The 17649-nt window shown below is 44.2% G+C and overlaps 1 protein-coding gene across 1 annotated transcript in view; it reads left to right on the forward strand.

Moving 5' to 3' along the window:
• LOC308548396 (uncharacterized protein) overlaps positions 1-13689 on the forward strand; it is a 33024-nt gene extending 19335 nt beyond the window's left edge. The window contains exons 2-3 of the mRNA XM_081119830.1: positions 8711-8834; positions 10061-13689. Of these exons, the coding sequence (XP_080975956.1) occupies positions 8714-8834; positions 10061-12429 (2490 nt within the window). The 5' untranslated portion in view covers positions 8711-8713 and the 3' untranslated portion in view covers positions 12430-13689. The remainder of the gene's footprint in view (positions 1-8710; positions 8835-10060) is intronic.
• Positions 13690-17649: the final 3960 nt, after the last annotated feature.

Genomic DNA, 17649 nt, shown 5'->3' on the forward strand with positions numbered 1-17649 from the left:
TCTATACAGTTAATTTAAAAAGGAAACCACTTCCTTGGGTGAGGATTGAATAAAGGATTAAAAAGAAAAAAAACACGCTACAAGACCGGGCTCTGCTGAACTCAGGCGTGTTTCTCCGGATGAAACTCTTCTGCGGTCTCATCTTCACCCTCCGCTGACGGTTCCCACGCGCGTCTCCACCCCTGTTTCTGACGAGCTGCAGGATCGTAACTCAACGGTTTCTGTAAATCGCGGTCCATAACCACCTCCCCGGCGTCCGTTTCTCACGCGCAGGAGCCGCGGCAGTGCCCGCAGCGACCCGCAGTTCCCCGCGGGGCGAGGAGATGGCGCTGGGCGGCCCCTTCCGCGCGGCCCGAGGGCAGCGACTCCGTCCCGCCGCCGCACGGCCGTGGTCACGCGCGCTCCGCCGGAGCAACCGGCCAGGTCCTGAGGGAACCGAACGCGCCTCGGGACGCTCAGCGGACAGTCCCGCGGTCCTGCGCGGGGACCCCGCCGGGCCGGGCGCAGGCAGGCGGCGCTCCCCGCGGGAACCCGAGGCCGGCGCGCTCCTCGCGCCCCGGGGGCCCACGTCCCCCTCCTCTCCCAAGTCGGGCCGGGCCGACCGTCCCAGCCCGCCCGGGCCTCCGACTCCGGGCGCTGCGGGAGCGGAAGGGCGGCCGACGCGCTCCGGCCGCCTGAACTCTCTGGAAATGGCCCCGCGACTCCTCGTGCCCCGGGACCGTCCTGAGCGGCGCGCGACCTGAGGCAACGTCTCCAAACGCGTGGCCAGTTGCAGACGAAACTGCCCCGGAACCTGCAAAGCGCCGCCGAGACCTGAGGCGGCGCCGCGACGCCTCCCCGAGCCCAGGGCGCAGACCCGGAAGCGGGGGACCCGGCGGCTGAGGAAACTACATTACCCAGGAGGCAACGCGCCGGGCGGGGGGCCCGCGGGGGCGGCGACGGGAACGCAAAGGGGGAAAAACCACAGCGGGCATCGGACGCGCATCCTGTTAGGGGCGCTTCCGGCGTCTCTCCCGTGAGACATTTTGGACCCGCGCCTCGGTTCACCGACTCAGAGGCTCCCGGGCCTGCGGTCGCCTCCGGAGGGGCCGCAGGGAGTCGCCGCCGCGCAGGGGCGCGTCCGAGGCCCGCTGACCCGCAGCCGTCGGGGACCCGGGGCCTCCGAGCCCCTCAGCCCCGCAGAGCCCGCCGGCGCCCGGCCGAGGTGAGCGCGCGCCCGTCACGTCCCTCAGCCCAGGCCCGGCGCGCGGACCGCGAGGGCTCGTGGGCGACACGCGGTGCGGGGGCGGGCGCGGGAGGACGCGGGGCCCCCTGGGCTGTGACGACGCGGGGAGGCGGGTCGTGCGGGGAGCTTCCCGCTCAGCCCCGGGCCCGGGCTGCGGCGACGGAGGGACGTGGATTTCCAAAATCTAGTCCCGGGTGGGACCGGGAGGCGCAGCCCTGGGACATGAGGGCCCCGCCGGGTCCGCCCTGAGCCCCGAGGTCGCGGCGTCTCCGCGGGTCACGGGGCCCGGGGCTGGGCACGGGCGGGGCGACTGAGCCCACGGGCCCCGCGGTGGTTGCCGGGCTCCCAACAGGCCGCTGTTTCCACAGGTTCCTGCACCTGCGGGTAGCTTAGGGGCGCCGGTTTGTGGGGCATGCTTCAGGGCCTCGCACTCCGGTTTGCTTTTTTTAATGTTCTTTTTTTTTTTGAATCCTCACCCAAGTGTGATTTTATCGGTTTTAGAGGCACGAAGGAAGAGAGACAGAGAGAAGCTCCCCTGTGAGCGGGAGACAGCGGCTGGCGGCCTCCTGTATGTGCCCCGCGAGCCAGGCATTGAGCCCGCAACCTGGGTGCGCGCCCCGCGAGTCCAGCCCGCCCCCCGGCCCCCCCCCCGCCTTTCAGTTTGGGGATGAAGCTCCCACCAGCTGAGCCACACTGGCGGGGGCGGTGCCTCGCCCTCTCCCGACGTCTGAGGCAGTGGTGTCCCCTCACTGCTGTGCCCCTCTCCCGGTCATTGGGGCTGGGGACCTTAAACAGACACCGAGCCCGGTGTCGACCTAAGAAACGACCAACCTGTAAGGAGGGTTGTTTTTTTTTTTTAGCTCATTTTTACCAAACTGACTACAGTTGCTGGGAAGCGAAATCTCTATGGATTGAGGAAATGCTCTGGAAAAAGGCAGTTTTGCAGCTTGCTTATACGTTACAATCAAAAGGGAAGGCCAAGTGGGTTACCCGAATTTCACTGGTGATAAATTAGGGAGGTGGGAGAAAGCAAAGTTAGAAAACCTCTGGGATTGGATAAAAAAGTAAAGTGATAGACATTACTTTTTTTCATAGGTGGATACCCGGTAGTTAACAGCCAAAATTAACATGATAATAATAACAATGGAGATTTGTCGTCTCTGCTAGGGTGAGTTTGTTGCTTTGAGGGGTCTGGAAAAGAGGAAATTTCTTTGTTATTGCAAAGGCCTTTTCTCAGGTATGTTTTCCTAGATGCAAAAAAACAAGTTAAGGTGAAGGTTGATCTTTGTTAGGGAAAAACATTGCCTTAGGACAAGACTACCCCCCATGATCTTGCATTTAGCTAAAAAGTTCTCATCTCAGCCCAGCTGGGCATGGCCCAGCAGTTGAGCATCCATCTAGGATCCAGGAGATAACGGTTCGATTCCCTGTCAGGGCACATCCCGGGGTTGCGGGCTCCATCCCCAGTCGGGGGCATGCAGAAGGCAGTGGATCAATGACGACTCTCATTGCTGATGTTTCTATCTCCCTCTCCCTTCTTCTCTCTGAAATCTATAAAGATATATTAAAAAAGGAACAAAGTTCTCATTTCAGACCATCCTATGTGGTTACTTTTGGTCTCTGAGTTTGTAAGGCCTTCCCTGAGCTTGTGAGGTTTAATATGTGGCCGCTTTTTGTCCACACATCCCCCTATGGGTAGTAATTCAATCCAAAGGATGCATTAATGGCCAACTTTTTGGTAAGATAACGAGGTCTCACAGTGGTAGGAAGGCCCATTCTTAGGAGTTCTCCTTGGCACTGTTTGTCTTGACGAACAATGGGTCATTGGGGATGGGGCAAGACAGTAACCTTGGATAGAAGTCAAGGCCAAATTTTTTCTTTTTTTCAAAAGGGAAAAGTAGGTAAATGAGAGGCAGTCAAGTCTTATGGGCCTTTATTAAGAACATTCCAGATCATTTCTAACCAATAAGCTATCATGATCCAGGTGGTGGTGGTGGTTTTAAAATTTTTTTTTTATCACCACAGGATATTTTTTCCAGATTTTTTTTTCCCCCCATATAGAAAGAGGAAGGAAAGGAGGAGGGGTGGAGGGGGAGGGAGGGAAACAAACATCGATATGAGAGAGACACATCGATTGGTTGCTCCAATCAAGTCGGGCTGGAATCGAACCTGCAGCTGAGGTACTTCCCTTCTGTCTGTGGGCTGGCTCTGTAACCACTGAGCAAACCGACCAGAGCCATGATCCAGATTTTGTTGCCTGTCTCACTTTTCTGTATTTTGCATCTATTATGACATTTATTTACACTTTGAGGGCTAACTATACACCTTTTCAGTTTTCATAATTTGACCATGAGATGGGTTTTTATTTTCCACGGCCCATTTACTTCCCATTGGAAGCACTCAGGTGCTGTTACTAATCTGATTTCCATTAGTTATGTAGTTGGAAGCTGTAACTTTTAAGTTTTAATTAGGGCCAAGGCTGTAAGAACAAAATGCTGTAAATGACTATTATCATCTAAAATTCCAGAGGCCAGGAGGATAGTAGAAGTTTTAAAAGTAAATTTCCTGTGTCAGCAGCAGTAATGGAAGGCATGTTTTTAATAGCCATTTTAGCTTCTATCTGAACTAACATTGTAGTCTTTGTTGGGTTGGGGGTAGGTTAGTGCATGCACATTAATAGGTTCTAGTGTCTATATATAAAATTCTTTAATTTTTCCACTAACTTTCTACAGCTTCTCTGTTCTTAATTTGTCTTTTTTTATGCATTCAGAAATAACCAACTTATTAGGACAAACTACTTTCTTTTAACTTCTCTTAAAAATATGACACTAGCCAGTTTTGCTCAGTGGTTAGAGCGCTGGCCCACAGACTGAAGGGTTGAGGGTCCAATTCACCATCAAGGGCATGTACCTCTGTTGTAGGCTCGATTTCCGGCCCCATTGGGGCACCTGTGGGAGGCAACCAATCAATATGTCTCACATCAATGTTTCTCTCTCTCTCCTTCCCCTTCCTTCCTCCCTTCCACTTTCTCTAAAAGTCAATGGGGGGGAAATTTTATATCCCTTTCCTTCCTTTTGCAAGCATTTTTTTCTAAATTTCAAAAGAGAAACCATAAAGAGTATTATTGATAATACAAAAGTTATACACCTTCAGCAATTATTAATATTAGCAGACAGATAAAGACAATTAATGTTTAATATCAATATGTAGGTATAAAGGCCTTGTCGATGTCTTGGGTTGGGTGTCTATCTCTGATGTCGTTGGCTTCTCATCCTCAAGAAGTCTTTGATCTCTGCTGCATGTCAATTTATGGTTATGTATCTGATAAGGTCCCTTTCAATAATATTGGAGAGAGTCTTTAGTTAATGTATTTTCTAATGGACAAAAATCTCCTAGTTGTAAGTTGTGGTCTCTGAAGTCTTTGTCTCCCAGGAGCACCCTGTGAAATCAATGTTACTGATTTATCAGTCCCTGTAAGCTGGTTAATGAACCCTTGGTGATAATGCAAAATGTCTCCTTTTAGTAAAATTGATTCATATGTGCCTTTATCAAGATTCATAGGGTGGTTGGTGACTATTTCATAAGGAGAAAGGCTATGTTTATTAAAAGAAGTAGATTTCAGTCCTACCCGGTTTTGCCCCATGGTTAGAGCATCCGCCCTCAGATTGAAGGGTGAAGGGTTTGATTCCAGCCCAGGGCATGTGCCTCTGTTGCAGGCTCGATGCCTGGCCAGGTCAGTGCAGAGGCAACCAGTCGATGTGTCTCTCTCACATCGATGTTCCCACTTTCCACTCTCTCTGAAAAACAGTGGAAAAAAATACCCTTGGGTGAGGATTGAAAAAAAAGATTTCAGGTTGAGGATCAGTATAGCAAAAGCTTTTGGCCAATGGAGATGAAAAGCTTCTAAAAATTTACCTAGTTGAGTTTTAATTGTACCATTTGTATGTCCCACCAATCAAGAGAACTGGGGGTGATAGGCATAATGAAAGTACTGTAGAATAGGCCAGGTATTACAAATGGATTGTATTATTTCCCAGTAAAATGAGTCACTGTAACATAGAGGGAATTTTCCATTTGGGAGTTAATTTTTTTTTAATCCTCACCTGAGGATATGTTTATATTGATTTTTATAGAGAGAAGAAGGGAGAGAGAGAAATATTGATGTGAGAAACATCCATCGGTTGCCTTCCATACATAGCCTGACTGGGAATTGAACCCACAACCTTTTGGTGTCGGGAACAGTGCTCCAACCAACTGAGCCACCCAGAAAGGGCATAAATTTTTTTTCCTGATAATTTACCTACCATTAAGGCTGTTGCTCTCCTGCACGAGAATCCCTCAACCCATACAAATATAACCCATATTTGTATTTTTGAGATAGTGGCATTTGTATAAAATCCAATTACCGTACCCCAAATGGATCTAAAGGATGTGGAAAATGTCCTTGGGACCCGTGGAATTATTTTCCAGGGTTATATTTGGACAGATATAGCAACATCTGCTATACACTTTGAGCTACAGTACTGGTAATATTGTTTACTTCATAAAAATCTTTTTAGGAACCAATTCCTTTAGCTTATGTACATGTTAAAGCACAGGTAAATAAGCTCCTATAGTTAAGATTGGTTTCTTACTGGATCCAAGTCCTATCTGTTTGTCAAGGACAAAGCCCTGCCCCCCCTTTTTACCTTTTTAAAATCATTTCCTTCTGCCTGTCCATTGGAAGTACGAGTTTTTATGGGTTTTTTTTTTCTTTATTAATTTAATTGGAAATGAGGAGCATTCACAGGTTTGGATAATTTGGCTTCTTAATACTGCCTGCATTAGCTAAATAAATTCCTTTTGCTTCCATGGTGGCAACTTTAGAAAGTCCTGGAATTTTGATAATTGCCAATTTTTTCAGTTTCTGTATGACATCTAATAATTTTGCAACCCATTTTCCATTATTTATGGGCTGCCCTGAGAACATCTAGAAGCCTCAGTGCTTCAACAATATTCTAAAGTTGTGAGCTACACTGAAGGCATAGCTACTATCAGTGTAAATATTGGATATTTGACCTTTGGCTAATTGACAAATCTGAGTTAGAAAAATTAATTAAGCTTGTTGGGCAGGTCTTATTCTGGTAAATAAGAACTTTGAATTATGTCAACCATGGAAGTTATTGCATATCCAACTCAGTAACATCCCTATGTATCTTTCAAAGGTTCATCTGTAAAGCAAATTAAGTCAGTGTTATCAAGGAGTTTCCTATAAATCATTCCTAGGAACAAGAAGGTGGTCAGTAAGCAAAACATCAAAGAAAGTAGCAAAGTTGCTGGGTTAAGACTCTTACATAGAGTTCAAGTAATATGTGCAGAAGGCCATTACTAGGCGACTGAAAGAAGTGTTGAGTGTGATGAGAATTCAGTGGGGACTCAACAGAATCAGGAGCATAAACAAAGGACGGCCTATAACTGTCTTTTCTGTTTGTTTGCATAATATGTCTTTAGCAGAGATGGCTGTCATGCAGGGAGGGAGCCCTTTGGCTACTGAGTCTAGTTGCTGACTATAATAGCCTGCCCTATCAGGTGAATTGAGGCAGACTCGATTATATCTATATACATATACATATACATATTGCCCTGTAACATTCCCACTTAAAAGAAGACAGGTTCTGGTTTAAAAACAGATATTGGTTGATTAGATAAGCTTTACTCCAGCTTAGTTAGGTGTGGTTAAGAACAGATAAAACAGTTGCATTATTTCAAGGGCTTTTGTAATTTTCCCCCTTTTTAGGGTAATTTTAATTTTCCTAAACTATTATCAAGGAGAAGGGGATACACCTCATAGTTCTTGGAACAGCCCTATGCTTGCTTTTGTTTTTTGTTTTGTTTTTTTCTTTCTTTCTAAATCCCAATTTAGTTTCTTATAATTCTTCTTAAGGTAAGCAGACTTCTCTACAGGAGTTTTCCTGTGAATCGTGTTTGGTAATTCTCTTGCTTTTGCTCCCCAAAAACTAGTAGGTTTATTAATTGGAAGAGGTCAGAATTACTTGTTCTAACAGTTAAATTCCTTTGTGAACCTATCAGTCTCCCAGAGAAAATCGGGGAACAATTACTGCTTCCTTTCTGACTGAGACCAGCTTTTCTCCAAAGTGTGTGGCAGTCAGGTTGGTGGATTAGCTTATGGGCATAAGTGGTCATCTGTGAAACTCAACTGGGCATGGGATAGAGGGCAACTGAGGCTGGGCCTTGAGTTAGGGTGAGGTGAAGAGAGGAAGGCTTTCAGTGGTAAATGTATAACAAGTGTAGCACTAGGGCAGGACAACTGTGGATATCTGAGATCTGATGTGGTTCTCAATAGGTGACTTTGAAGTAAGGAATAGTCAGGGATGGAGGCGTTCATATCAGAACTCAAGGATGCCTATGTCAGTGGGTACCATCAGAGTCAGCGTAGTACTTAACCCTGTTTGAACATGCCAGGCACTCTCTGGACCATATATGCTGATAACGAGTAGAGAGGCAAGGAGATGACTGGTGCAGGGCAGGAGGAGGGCGGGGCTGTGGAAATTCAATTGTGAGACAGGCGTGGTAGTACTTGGAGACTGAGTGTGAATTTATGTTTCATGGGCCCTGCCTTTGACATAAGAGTGAATGAAGGGTGTGTCCATTTCTGGTGGTGTCTGCATGATATGATGTGAGGAATTTTAGGGGAACTGCCTGAAAAGAGGGGGTATTGGGGTATTGTTACTACATGCCAGGTTCAAAGTGTAGATGTGATTTATTTGCCCATCTCTTTATTATTGTTAAGTGATGTTATAGTGATCAATAGAACCTCAATGAGATAACATACATCATTGCCACGTGGTCTTAAAAATCTCCACTGGCCTGGAGAAGGGAGCATGGTAAATGAGATAGATAAGGGCGGTGGTGAAATTAGAATCCTAGGAAAGAAGCTGATCAAGGATCCTAGTGTCCCCATCATGGCATGTTTGTGTTACCTTTGTAATTGTGCCTCTGGAAATGTAGCTATGTGAGAGACGTGTGGTTGAAAGAATTATGTGCAGGGGATAGTGCAGACTCAGGGCTCTGGGATTGAGATTTTAAGGTGAAGGGTGATGCCATGTTTTTTGTGTCTTGGAAGGACAGGGGGACCACAGGGATATTGCCTGACAAGACCAGTGTCAAATCACTCACACCCTCTCTATGGCCAACTTCTCTTTCTAAGCGATGTTTGTGACACCCACTGTATTAATAGATGAGTGGCAGTTTGGCCTACATGCCAGGCCCAAAGCTCAGGAATCATCTATCCACCCATCTGCCTATTGTGCAAAGACACAGAATCAATGAGAATGTAAGGAGAGAATGACTCCTATGGTACAAAGGCCTGGAATCTTATCTGATGTGAGGAGTAGGGGAATCAGATGAATGTGGAGGGTGAGGGGTATGACAAATTTGGAATCCTAGGAGACAAACTGATCATGGAATAACTCCCCATTGTGACAGGATATGAACTTTGAGGACGTGGCCATCATCTTCTCCCAGGAGGAGTGGGGGCTCCTTGATGAGGCTCAGAGACTTCTGTACTGGGATCTGATGCTGGAAATCTTTGCACTTGTAGCATCCGTGGGTAAGACCTTCACAACTTTCCTAGTTTCCTGAGATGATGTTCTGCCTTGTCTTTTTCTGTCAGAAGTATCTTTGTTTGTCCCACGACTAGATCATGGGCTCGGCAAATTTCACCCCACTGTCTTGTTATATGTGTGTGGCTGCCAGTGCTAAGCTTTGTGGAGTGCCTTGAACAATAAACTTCCCTGGATACTATTATATGCCAAGTTGCTCTAGGCCAGTGCTGCTGCTCCACTCTGTTGTCTTTCATTAACACTTTGCTTACTGGCTCTTTTGAGCCAGAGCTGTCCCATGTGGCCGGTTACTTTTCCGCTCTTTAAAAATTCTACATTGCTTTCAGACCTTAAGATTACTTAAGTTATTGTAAGTGCAGACATGAGTTATCTCGTGACTGGTCAGTATACACATGGAAACGTGTATACTTGTGACCTGTCAGCAAGTTAAGATTAATCATTCAGGTTTTGAGTAGTTGTACAATAGTGACTGCAGGTAGTACCCTGGTTTTTTTCACTGGGTAGGTATACAAGCTGGTCTCAGAGGAGGCTTGGTCCTGGTGAGTGGCAACAGTGGAGGGGCGTGACATAAGGGTTGTTTTTAGATCATACCAAGAACCCCACCTTTGCCCCCCGAGTCCAGTAGTGTTTTGGTGCAAGTACCACTGGCCACACCTCATTTCTAACTTTTCTTACCTGTACTTGACACTTTTCTGACTTGTCATTTCATCTGTGACTTCATGGCTACTGCCTACCTTCATGTTTGTGGCCTCCTTACACCACCTGTACTTTCACCTGCTCCCTCTGCAGTATTCTCCACACTGACCTAAGCATGTGTTACGACGTTGGGTGCGTCCTTAAGTCACCCATGGACACGAGCCCCGCATTTAGTGAATGCTCTGGGAGAAGGACGTAACCAGCCTTGTGCACAGCTCACCCGTGTCACCCACAGACAAGCTCTGCTGGATGCTTCAGGGGAATTATGAGTTGGAGATCCTGCTTCTGTTCCATGTGGTGCACGCCGTCTTTGTGTTCTTTTTTGACGAGGCTGCCCCAATTTTCTGGTCTTCACAGGCCCAATAATGCACAGTAGCCCCTTTTTCAACCTATCTCTAGGGCCCTTATTTTTAGACAATCCTGTGGAACCAACCTATTATGTCTGACATCTTTGTAATGGGACTTGCCCCTCAGACCAAAGTCCACAACCATTTCTTCATCATTTCTCTGCTTTCAGGTTGTTGGCATAAAACAGAAGATGATGAGACCCTTTCTAAGCAGAGTGTATCTGTTGAAGGAGAGTCACAGGTCCAGGCTTCTAAGACAGCTCCAGCAACACAGAAGACCAATCCCTGTGAATGGTATGTCTCAGACTTGAAAGATATTTTGCACCTGACTGAGTTCCAAGCAGCAAACTGTGAATCATTCTTCAGTGACACATGTGTGAGACACTTCAGTTTCGGTGCAAACCCTCACCAGCAACAGAGGCATACCAGTGGAGAGAAGCTCTGGAAAGGAGTCATGGACGGGGCCTCGTTTGTGACCAGGAGCAGCTTCCCTGTATCAGGATTGCCTTTCACCTATGGGAAAGTTGGGGAGGACTTTCCAGCCATCTCAGGCTTTCATCAGCACCAGGCCACTTTTAAGACTGAAGAGTCACACAATTATAGTGATAGTTGGCAGGCCTTTCATGGTGGAAAAAGTAATCTCCAGTTAGGTGATTGTGGAAAACCTGCCAGCCAAAACCAGAAACTTGTTCAGTGTCAAAGTGTCTGTTCTAAAGAAGGGCTTTATGAGTGTAGCAAGTGTGAAAAAGCCTTTAGACAAATCTTTAACCTTATTCAACAAAGAACAGTTGACACTGAAGAGATGTCTTATGAGTGTAGTGGATATGGGAAGTCCTTTAGTGAAAACTCTGGCCGAATTGAACAGCAGAGAGGTCACACTGAAGAAAAGCCGTATGAGTACAGTGTTGGTGGGAAATGCTTTAAACAATACACGAATCTTATTCAACACCATCAACTTTATTCTGAAAAAAATACTTTTGAGTGTGGTGAATGTGGGAAATCTTTTAGCTGCAAATCTTACATCCTTAGACACCAGAGAGTTCACACTGGAGAAAAGCCTTATGAGTGCACTGACTGTGGGAAGTGTTTTAGTCAAAGCTCTGCCCTCTGTAAACACCAAAGAATTCACACTGGTGAAAAGCCATTTGAGTGTAGTGATTGTGGGAAATGCTTTAGCTACAAATCTATCCTCGTTAATCACCAGAGAATTCATACTGGAGAAAAGCCATATGAGTGTAGTGAATGTAGGAAATCATTTAGACGACACTGCCACCTTATTCAACACAGTCGACTTCATTCTGGAAAAACTCCTTTTGAGTGTGGTGAATGTGGGAAATTTTGTAGTTGCAAATCTGAACTCCTTAGACACCAGAGAGTTCACACTGGAGAAAAGCCATTTGAGTGTAGTGATTGTGGAAAGTCCTTTGGCCAAAGTTCTGCCCTCTTTAAACACCAGAGGATTCACACTGGTGAAAAGCCATATGAGTGTAGTGATTGTAAGAAATGCTTTAGTTACAAATCTATCCTCATTAATCACCAGAGAATTCATACTGGAGAAAAGCCATATGAGTGTAGTGAATGTAGGAAATCATTTAGACGACACTGCCACCTTATTCAGCACAGTCGACTTCATTCTGGAAAAACTCCTTTTGAATGTGGTGAATGCGGGAAATTTTGTAGTTACAAATCTGAACTCGTTAGACACCAGAGAGTTCACACTGGAGAAAAGCCATTCAAGTGCAGTGATTGTGGAAAGTTCTTTAGCCAAAGCTCTGCCCTCTTTAAACACCAGAGACTTCACTCTGGAGAGAAGCCATATGAGTGTAGTGATTGTGGGAAATGCTTTAGCTACAAATCTACCCTCATTAATCACCAGAGAATTCATACTGAAGAAAAGCCATTTGAGTGTAGTAAATGTAGGAAATCCTTTAGACAACTCTCCCACCTTATTCAACACAGTCGAGTTCATTCTGAAGAAAAGCCTTGTGAGTGGGGCAAGTCTGGGAAATCCTTTAGCAATACCTCTAGCTTTGTTCAACATCTGAGTGTTCACACTAGAGAAAGATCTTATGTGTGTAGTGAATGTGGAAAATCTTTTGGCTGCAAATCTGACCTTTTTAGACACCAGAGAGTTCACACTGGAGAAAAGCCCTATGAGTGTAGTGATTGTGGGAAGTCCTTTAGCCAAAACTCTACCCTCATTCAACACCAGAGAGTTCATACTGGAGAAAAACCTTATGAATGTAGTGATTGTGGGAAGTCCTTTAGCCAAAGCTCTGCCCGCTCTCAACACCAGAGAGTTCACACTGGAGAAAAGCCATATGAGTGTAGTGATTGTGGGAAATGCTTTAGCAACAAATCTATCTTCGTTAATCACCAGAGAATTCACACGGGAGAAAAACCTTATGAATGTATTAAATGTAGGAAATCATTTAGACAATGCTCCCACCTTATTCAACACAGTCGAGTTCATTCTAAAGAAAAGACTTTGAGGGGTAAATCTGGGAAATCCTTTAGAGATACCTCCTTCAACACCTGAGTGTTGACACTAAAGAAAGACCTTATGGGTGTAGTGAATGTGGGAATCTTTTAGGTACATATCTCACCTCATTCAACACTAGAGAGTTCCTCCTGGAGAAAAGCCATATATAGATATTTAGAGAGGTCCTACACCTGAAACTCGGCTCATTGAACACCAGAGAGAACACACTGGAGAAAAGCCAAATGACTGCAGTGTTTGTGGGAAAGGCTTTAGGTAGAAATCTAACCTTTTATTCACCAGAGAATTCATACTGGAGAAAAGCCTTACGAATATAGTGAAGGTGGGAAATCCTTTAGAGAAAACTACTGCCTTGTTAAACACCATCGAGCTCATTCTGGCAAAGAGCCATATGAGTGTGGCAAATGTGGAAAATGTTTTAACCAGAGGTCTGGTTTTTCTCAACACTAGAGGTTTTACACTGGAGAAAGACCTTATGAGTGTAGTGAACATGGGGAATATTTTCGCTGCATATCCCACCTTAAACACCAGAGAATTCACAGTGGAGAAAATCTTTAAATGTGCTAAGGATGTTTTATTTCCTCACTCAGTATAGCAACACTGGAGGAAACTCTTTGCCAACTATTTACCTGAATTTCAACATTTTTTAGTTGAACATACACTGTTTTAGATTTCTCATGAGTTTCAGGTACAAGTGCATCTTTAATGAGCTGCATTGTACTTTCTGTCCTGCCCAGGGCTATTACCAGATGTCAGTTTTTGTGGCTAAAGCTATTTCACCTCTACTCCTGGCACTGTACACTGCACAGTGTTTATCACTGAACTGCAGAGTGCTCAGGGAAGCTGACCTCTGTAACTTCTTTTGCTTGAGGAAATTATGAATACTCTGAGCTTTTGGCAGAATTCCTTTCACTCTGACTAGAGAATGGACCAGACAGTGTTAGTCCAGAGGACCTGTCCTCAGCTAATAAAGACTACCTCTTTGAACCAAGCTACCTGGCAAGGGTTGTTTGTATGGCTTTTATTAGATGTGTGTTTTAAGTCTGTTGGTCTATGTATACCACTTATATCTGTGTTCACTGAAAAATGGTTTATTAGTGCTAATGTTTTATATAGTTCGTTCAATATTTCTCATGTAATGTAAAATCTTGGGTTGCCCCTCAGTAACCCAAATGTCTACAAAACAGATGTGTATAAATTGTACTTCCTGCTACTTTGACTTCGCATTAGACCTCTCTAACTTTTGTCAGATAAATAGAACATTAACCTTTCACAATTATAACTTTAGCAGTTCACGAATTCCACTTTCTTTTGTTGTTTTATAAAATTATTAACCTTCCAGAAAGAAGCCAAAACCCCCAAATCAAAAGTTTTAATCTTCCTTTTACAATGTTTACTAATACGTAACATATACATTATAAATATCTTACAGGTTTCTCAATTATATCTCAAAGGTGGGAAAAAAAGATTAAAGTTATACACACGCACACAAAGTCATAATCTCAAACACTGAGAAATATATCAGTGGAAGAAAATTTTTTTATTTATCACAGAGAACAAAAATAAACAATATACTTGTTAATATACTTCCCCCTGAAGAGAATACACTTTGGAGAAGTAAAAGATTAGTTGTTGGGAGTCCTTTTGGGGAATGATCAATAAGTGCATTGTCAGCAGTTAGGTATATATTTTTGTTTGTTAATCCTCACCTGAGGATATTTTTTCCATTGCTTTTCAAGGAGAGAGAGAAACGTTGATGCAAGAGACACATGAATTGGTTGCCTCCCAAACATACCCCAATCAGGACCAGGGGCTGAGCCTCTAACCGAAGTACGTGCCCTTGTCGGAAATTGAACCTGGGACCCTTCAGTCCATGGCCGACACTCTAACCTCTGAGCCAAACCTGCTACGGCTATTTCCCCCCCGCCCCCTTTTTTTTAAAGATTAGGAAGGAGGGAGAGAGAGAAGCACTGATGTGAGATGCATCAGTTGGTTGCCTCAGAGTTTGACATTAGAGGTGAAATTTCTGGACATCTGGGTCTTCCAGTCAGTAGTTCAAAGGGGCATAACTGACTTGTCCCTGAGTGAGTGGACTATATGGCCATAAGGGCTAGTGAGAGAGTACATTTGGCCAAGGGAGTTCAAAGATTTCTGAAAGATTTACTGATATGAATTTAAGAATGCCATTGGTTTTATTTCAATTTTTTCAGGACATTGAGGATGATGAAAGAGATGGTGTAGTTTTTGAGTCAGAGGTAACACCTGATAGAGTTATTTTATAATGGCCCATGTGAAGTGGGTAACCCAACCACTTGATGTAAAACATTAGGATGACCTCAAGTTGGAAATAAAATAATTTTTAAAAATACGTTCTTGCCCAGCCAGGCATGGCTCAGCAGTTGAGCGTGGACCTAAGATCCAGGAGATCGCAATTTGATTCCCTGTCAGGGCACATGCCCTGGTTGTAGGTTCAATCTCCAGTTGGGGTGTGCAGGAGGCAGCCAATCAATGACGACTCTCTCAACATTTATGTTTCTTTCTATCTCCCTCTCCCTTCCTCTCTCTGAAATCAATAAAGATGCATATATTTTTTAAAATGTTCTTACTGATTTTTTTTCGATATATATTGATTTCAGAGAGAGGAAGGGAGAGGAAGAAAGAGAGAGAAACATCAATGATGAGAGTCATTGATCAGCTGCCCTCTGCACACCCCCCACTTGGGATTGAGCCCACAACCTGCACAAGTGCCCTGACCAGGAATCCAGTCATGACCTCCTGGTTCATAGGTCAGTGCTCAACTACTGAGCCAGGCCAGCTAGGCTAAAGACCCTGTTTTTAAATGCAGTCACATTCTGAGGCACTGGAAGTTAGAATTTCAGTGCCTGGATTTGGGGCATATTGTTTCCCCCATAAGAGCCCCCGTGAATCTCTTCATCGAAAGGTAACTTTAAGGAGCTTCCTTGAGGATTATTTCATTTAAAAGCCCCAAAGTTATCTAACGGGAGCTATTCTTTTCAAAGGGCAGATCTGCAGCTCAGAAAGGGTGCCCAGCTAGCAGGTGTCTGAGATGGGAAAGACTTAGTGTACATGCTCTGGGCCAGCTCACCTTGTTCCTTTGCATCCTCTCCCTGAGTGAAATAGCAAACTCCTGCCAGACACCCAGATTTCTCTCCTGTCAGGTGGAGCTATCTAGAAATGATGCCGCAACATAACCACAGGACCCCTGGCCCCTCCACACATGTGGAACCTCTCCTGCAAACTCCTTCCCTCCTGTCCTCATGGACAGCAGCACCATTGCCCTGGTATTTTGGATAGAGTCGTCATTGTGATCCAAAGCACATTACTGTCCTTCACCACCACATAAAATGATTTGTTTCCAAACCCTATTGGTCTTCCTCTCAATATGACTTCAGAGTCCTTTCTGTAATCAGTGCCCCAGTACTAAGCTGTCACCGAGTTATCACTGTCACTATCATGAACTTTGGGAGATATGCTGAAAACTGAAGGAAGCTAAGGCTCTTCCCACGCCTCCAGCCAGGTGAGTTTAGCCCTGATTGCTTTTCTGAGCCATTCTAGGTAAAATGCAAATCAGTGATTGATCATGCCTGCTAATTCCTAAGAACAGAAAAATGGTGACTCAGGACGGGCCGTCCTGCATGTGGTTTTGTTCCTTCTCTACGTGAAAATGTCCTCACTTCATCATGCAGCCCTGAAACATCAGTGCGTCTGGAAGAAGCAATGGTTCTTGTGAGGAAGTCTCTCCTAAAGTGTTACTGAATTTATTTTTTTATTTCGTTTTATATCTTTGAATCTTTACTCATGATAGAAAATGTTTTCATGTCACATCCACAGGTCTCATCCAGAACAGACCGGGTTTCTATGCCTGCACAGAGATTTCTTAATGCGAAATATATTACAGCTATTGTAGAAATGTTTGATAGTCACCCTTCATCAGATTTGAGAATAATGGCTTGTCTCCCTAACATCTTCCAGCACTAACCTTGGCAGTTATTTTATATCACATGTACCGTATACATTTTGTTTATGTATGTGAGTCCTATGGAGTTACCATTGTACCAAAATATGTTTAAAATCAAATATAATATGAATTAGCATTGATCCTACCAAATGTAGGTTTAAACTTTTATTCCAATTCTTTGGCTTTATATTTCCATTTATTTTGCAAATACTCATTCCTCATTTATGTTAATACATTTGTTTCCAAAGTGCCATGCCAATATTTATTGTAAAATAGCAAAGTTTAAGATGTCTTTGCAGGTAGTTTTGCTTTCATATACCAATGTTACAAATATAGTCAAAATTCTGTAATTTCAATTCACCTGCAGTGTTTCATAGAGAAAGACCACTAACTGGATATTCAATTCCTTTTTTAAAACCTTTGAATTTAGTGTTTTTGAAAAATTGAATTTACTTTAATATTGTTCAATAATTATACAGAAAGCCCCCACTGTAACAAGATTTTTTCCTTAACAGTCTAGCTTTAAATTCTGCCCCATCCTATATATATACAGTGCCCCTATATTTTCATTCCCCTGGGTACTCAGGAAAACTTTAGCATTCTCTACACACAGATTTGAACCTGGATTTTCACTTTGGAATGTATCCAGTTCTGTAGGTCAGTGTGGAGGGCCTCATCACTCGAGTTGCAGGTGTGGAAACTATTGTGCAGATGGGGCATGATGCATTTATCCAGCTCCCGTATGTAAACATCTAAAATGTTTCCATGAACACCTTCCACACCCATAAGCTCCCATACCCACCCTTACTTAATGCCCATTTAAATTGAGAAAGTATGTGTTAGGTTTAGCATTGGAGGATATTTGACCTGATAGTAATGGTAACAAATTTCTGGTTTTCAAAGGCTTTATTTTTTAGATAAGTTTTGGTTTTGCAACAAAACTGAGAGGAAGGTACAGAGATTTCCTATATATCTCCTGCCTCCACACATGCATAGCCTCCCTCATTATCAACATCGCTCACCAGAATTGTACATTTTTTCCAAGGATTAAACGACCTTGATACATCATAATCACCTAATGTTCATAGATTTCTTTAGTTGTTGCCTCTTGGTTTTGTAAATTCTGTAAGTGTGGACAATATATACTGATATATATCTACCGTTAAAGTATTATACAGCATATTTTCACTCCCTAAAAATCCTCTCTGCCTATTCACCTCCTCTCCACCCCTGGCAACCACTGATCTTTCTACTGTCTCCATAACTGTGCCTTTTCCAGA

The sequence above is a fragment of the Miniopterus schreibersii genome, assembly GCF_964146895.1.
Source record: "Miniopterus schreibersii genome assembly, chromosome: 18".
Taxonomy (NCBI): Eukaryota; Metazoa; Chordata; class Mammalia; order Chiroptera; family Miniopteridae; genus Miniopterus; species Miniopterus schreibersii.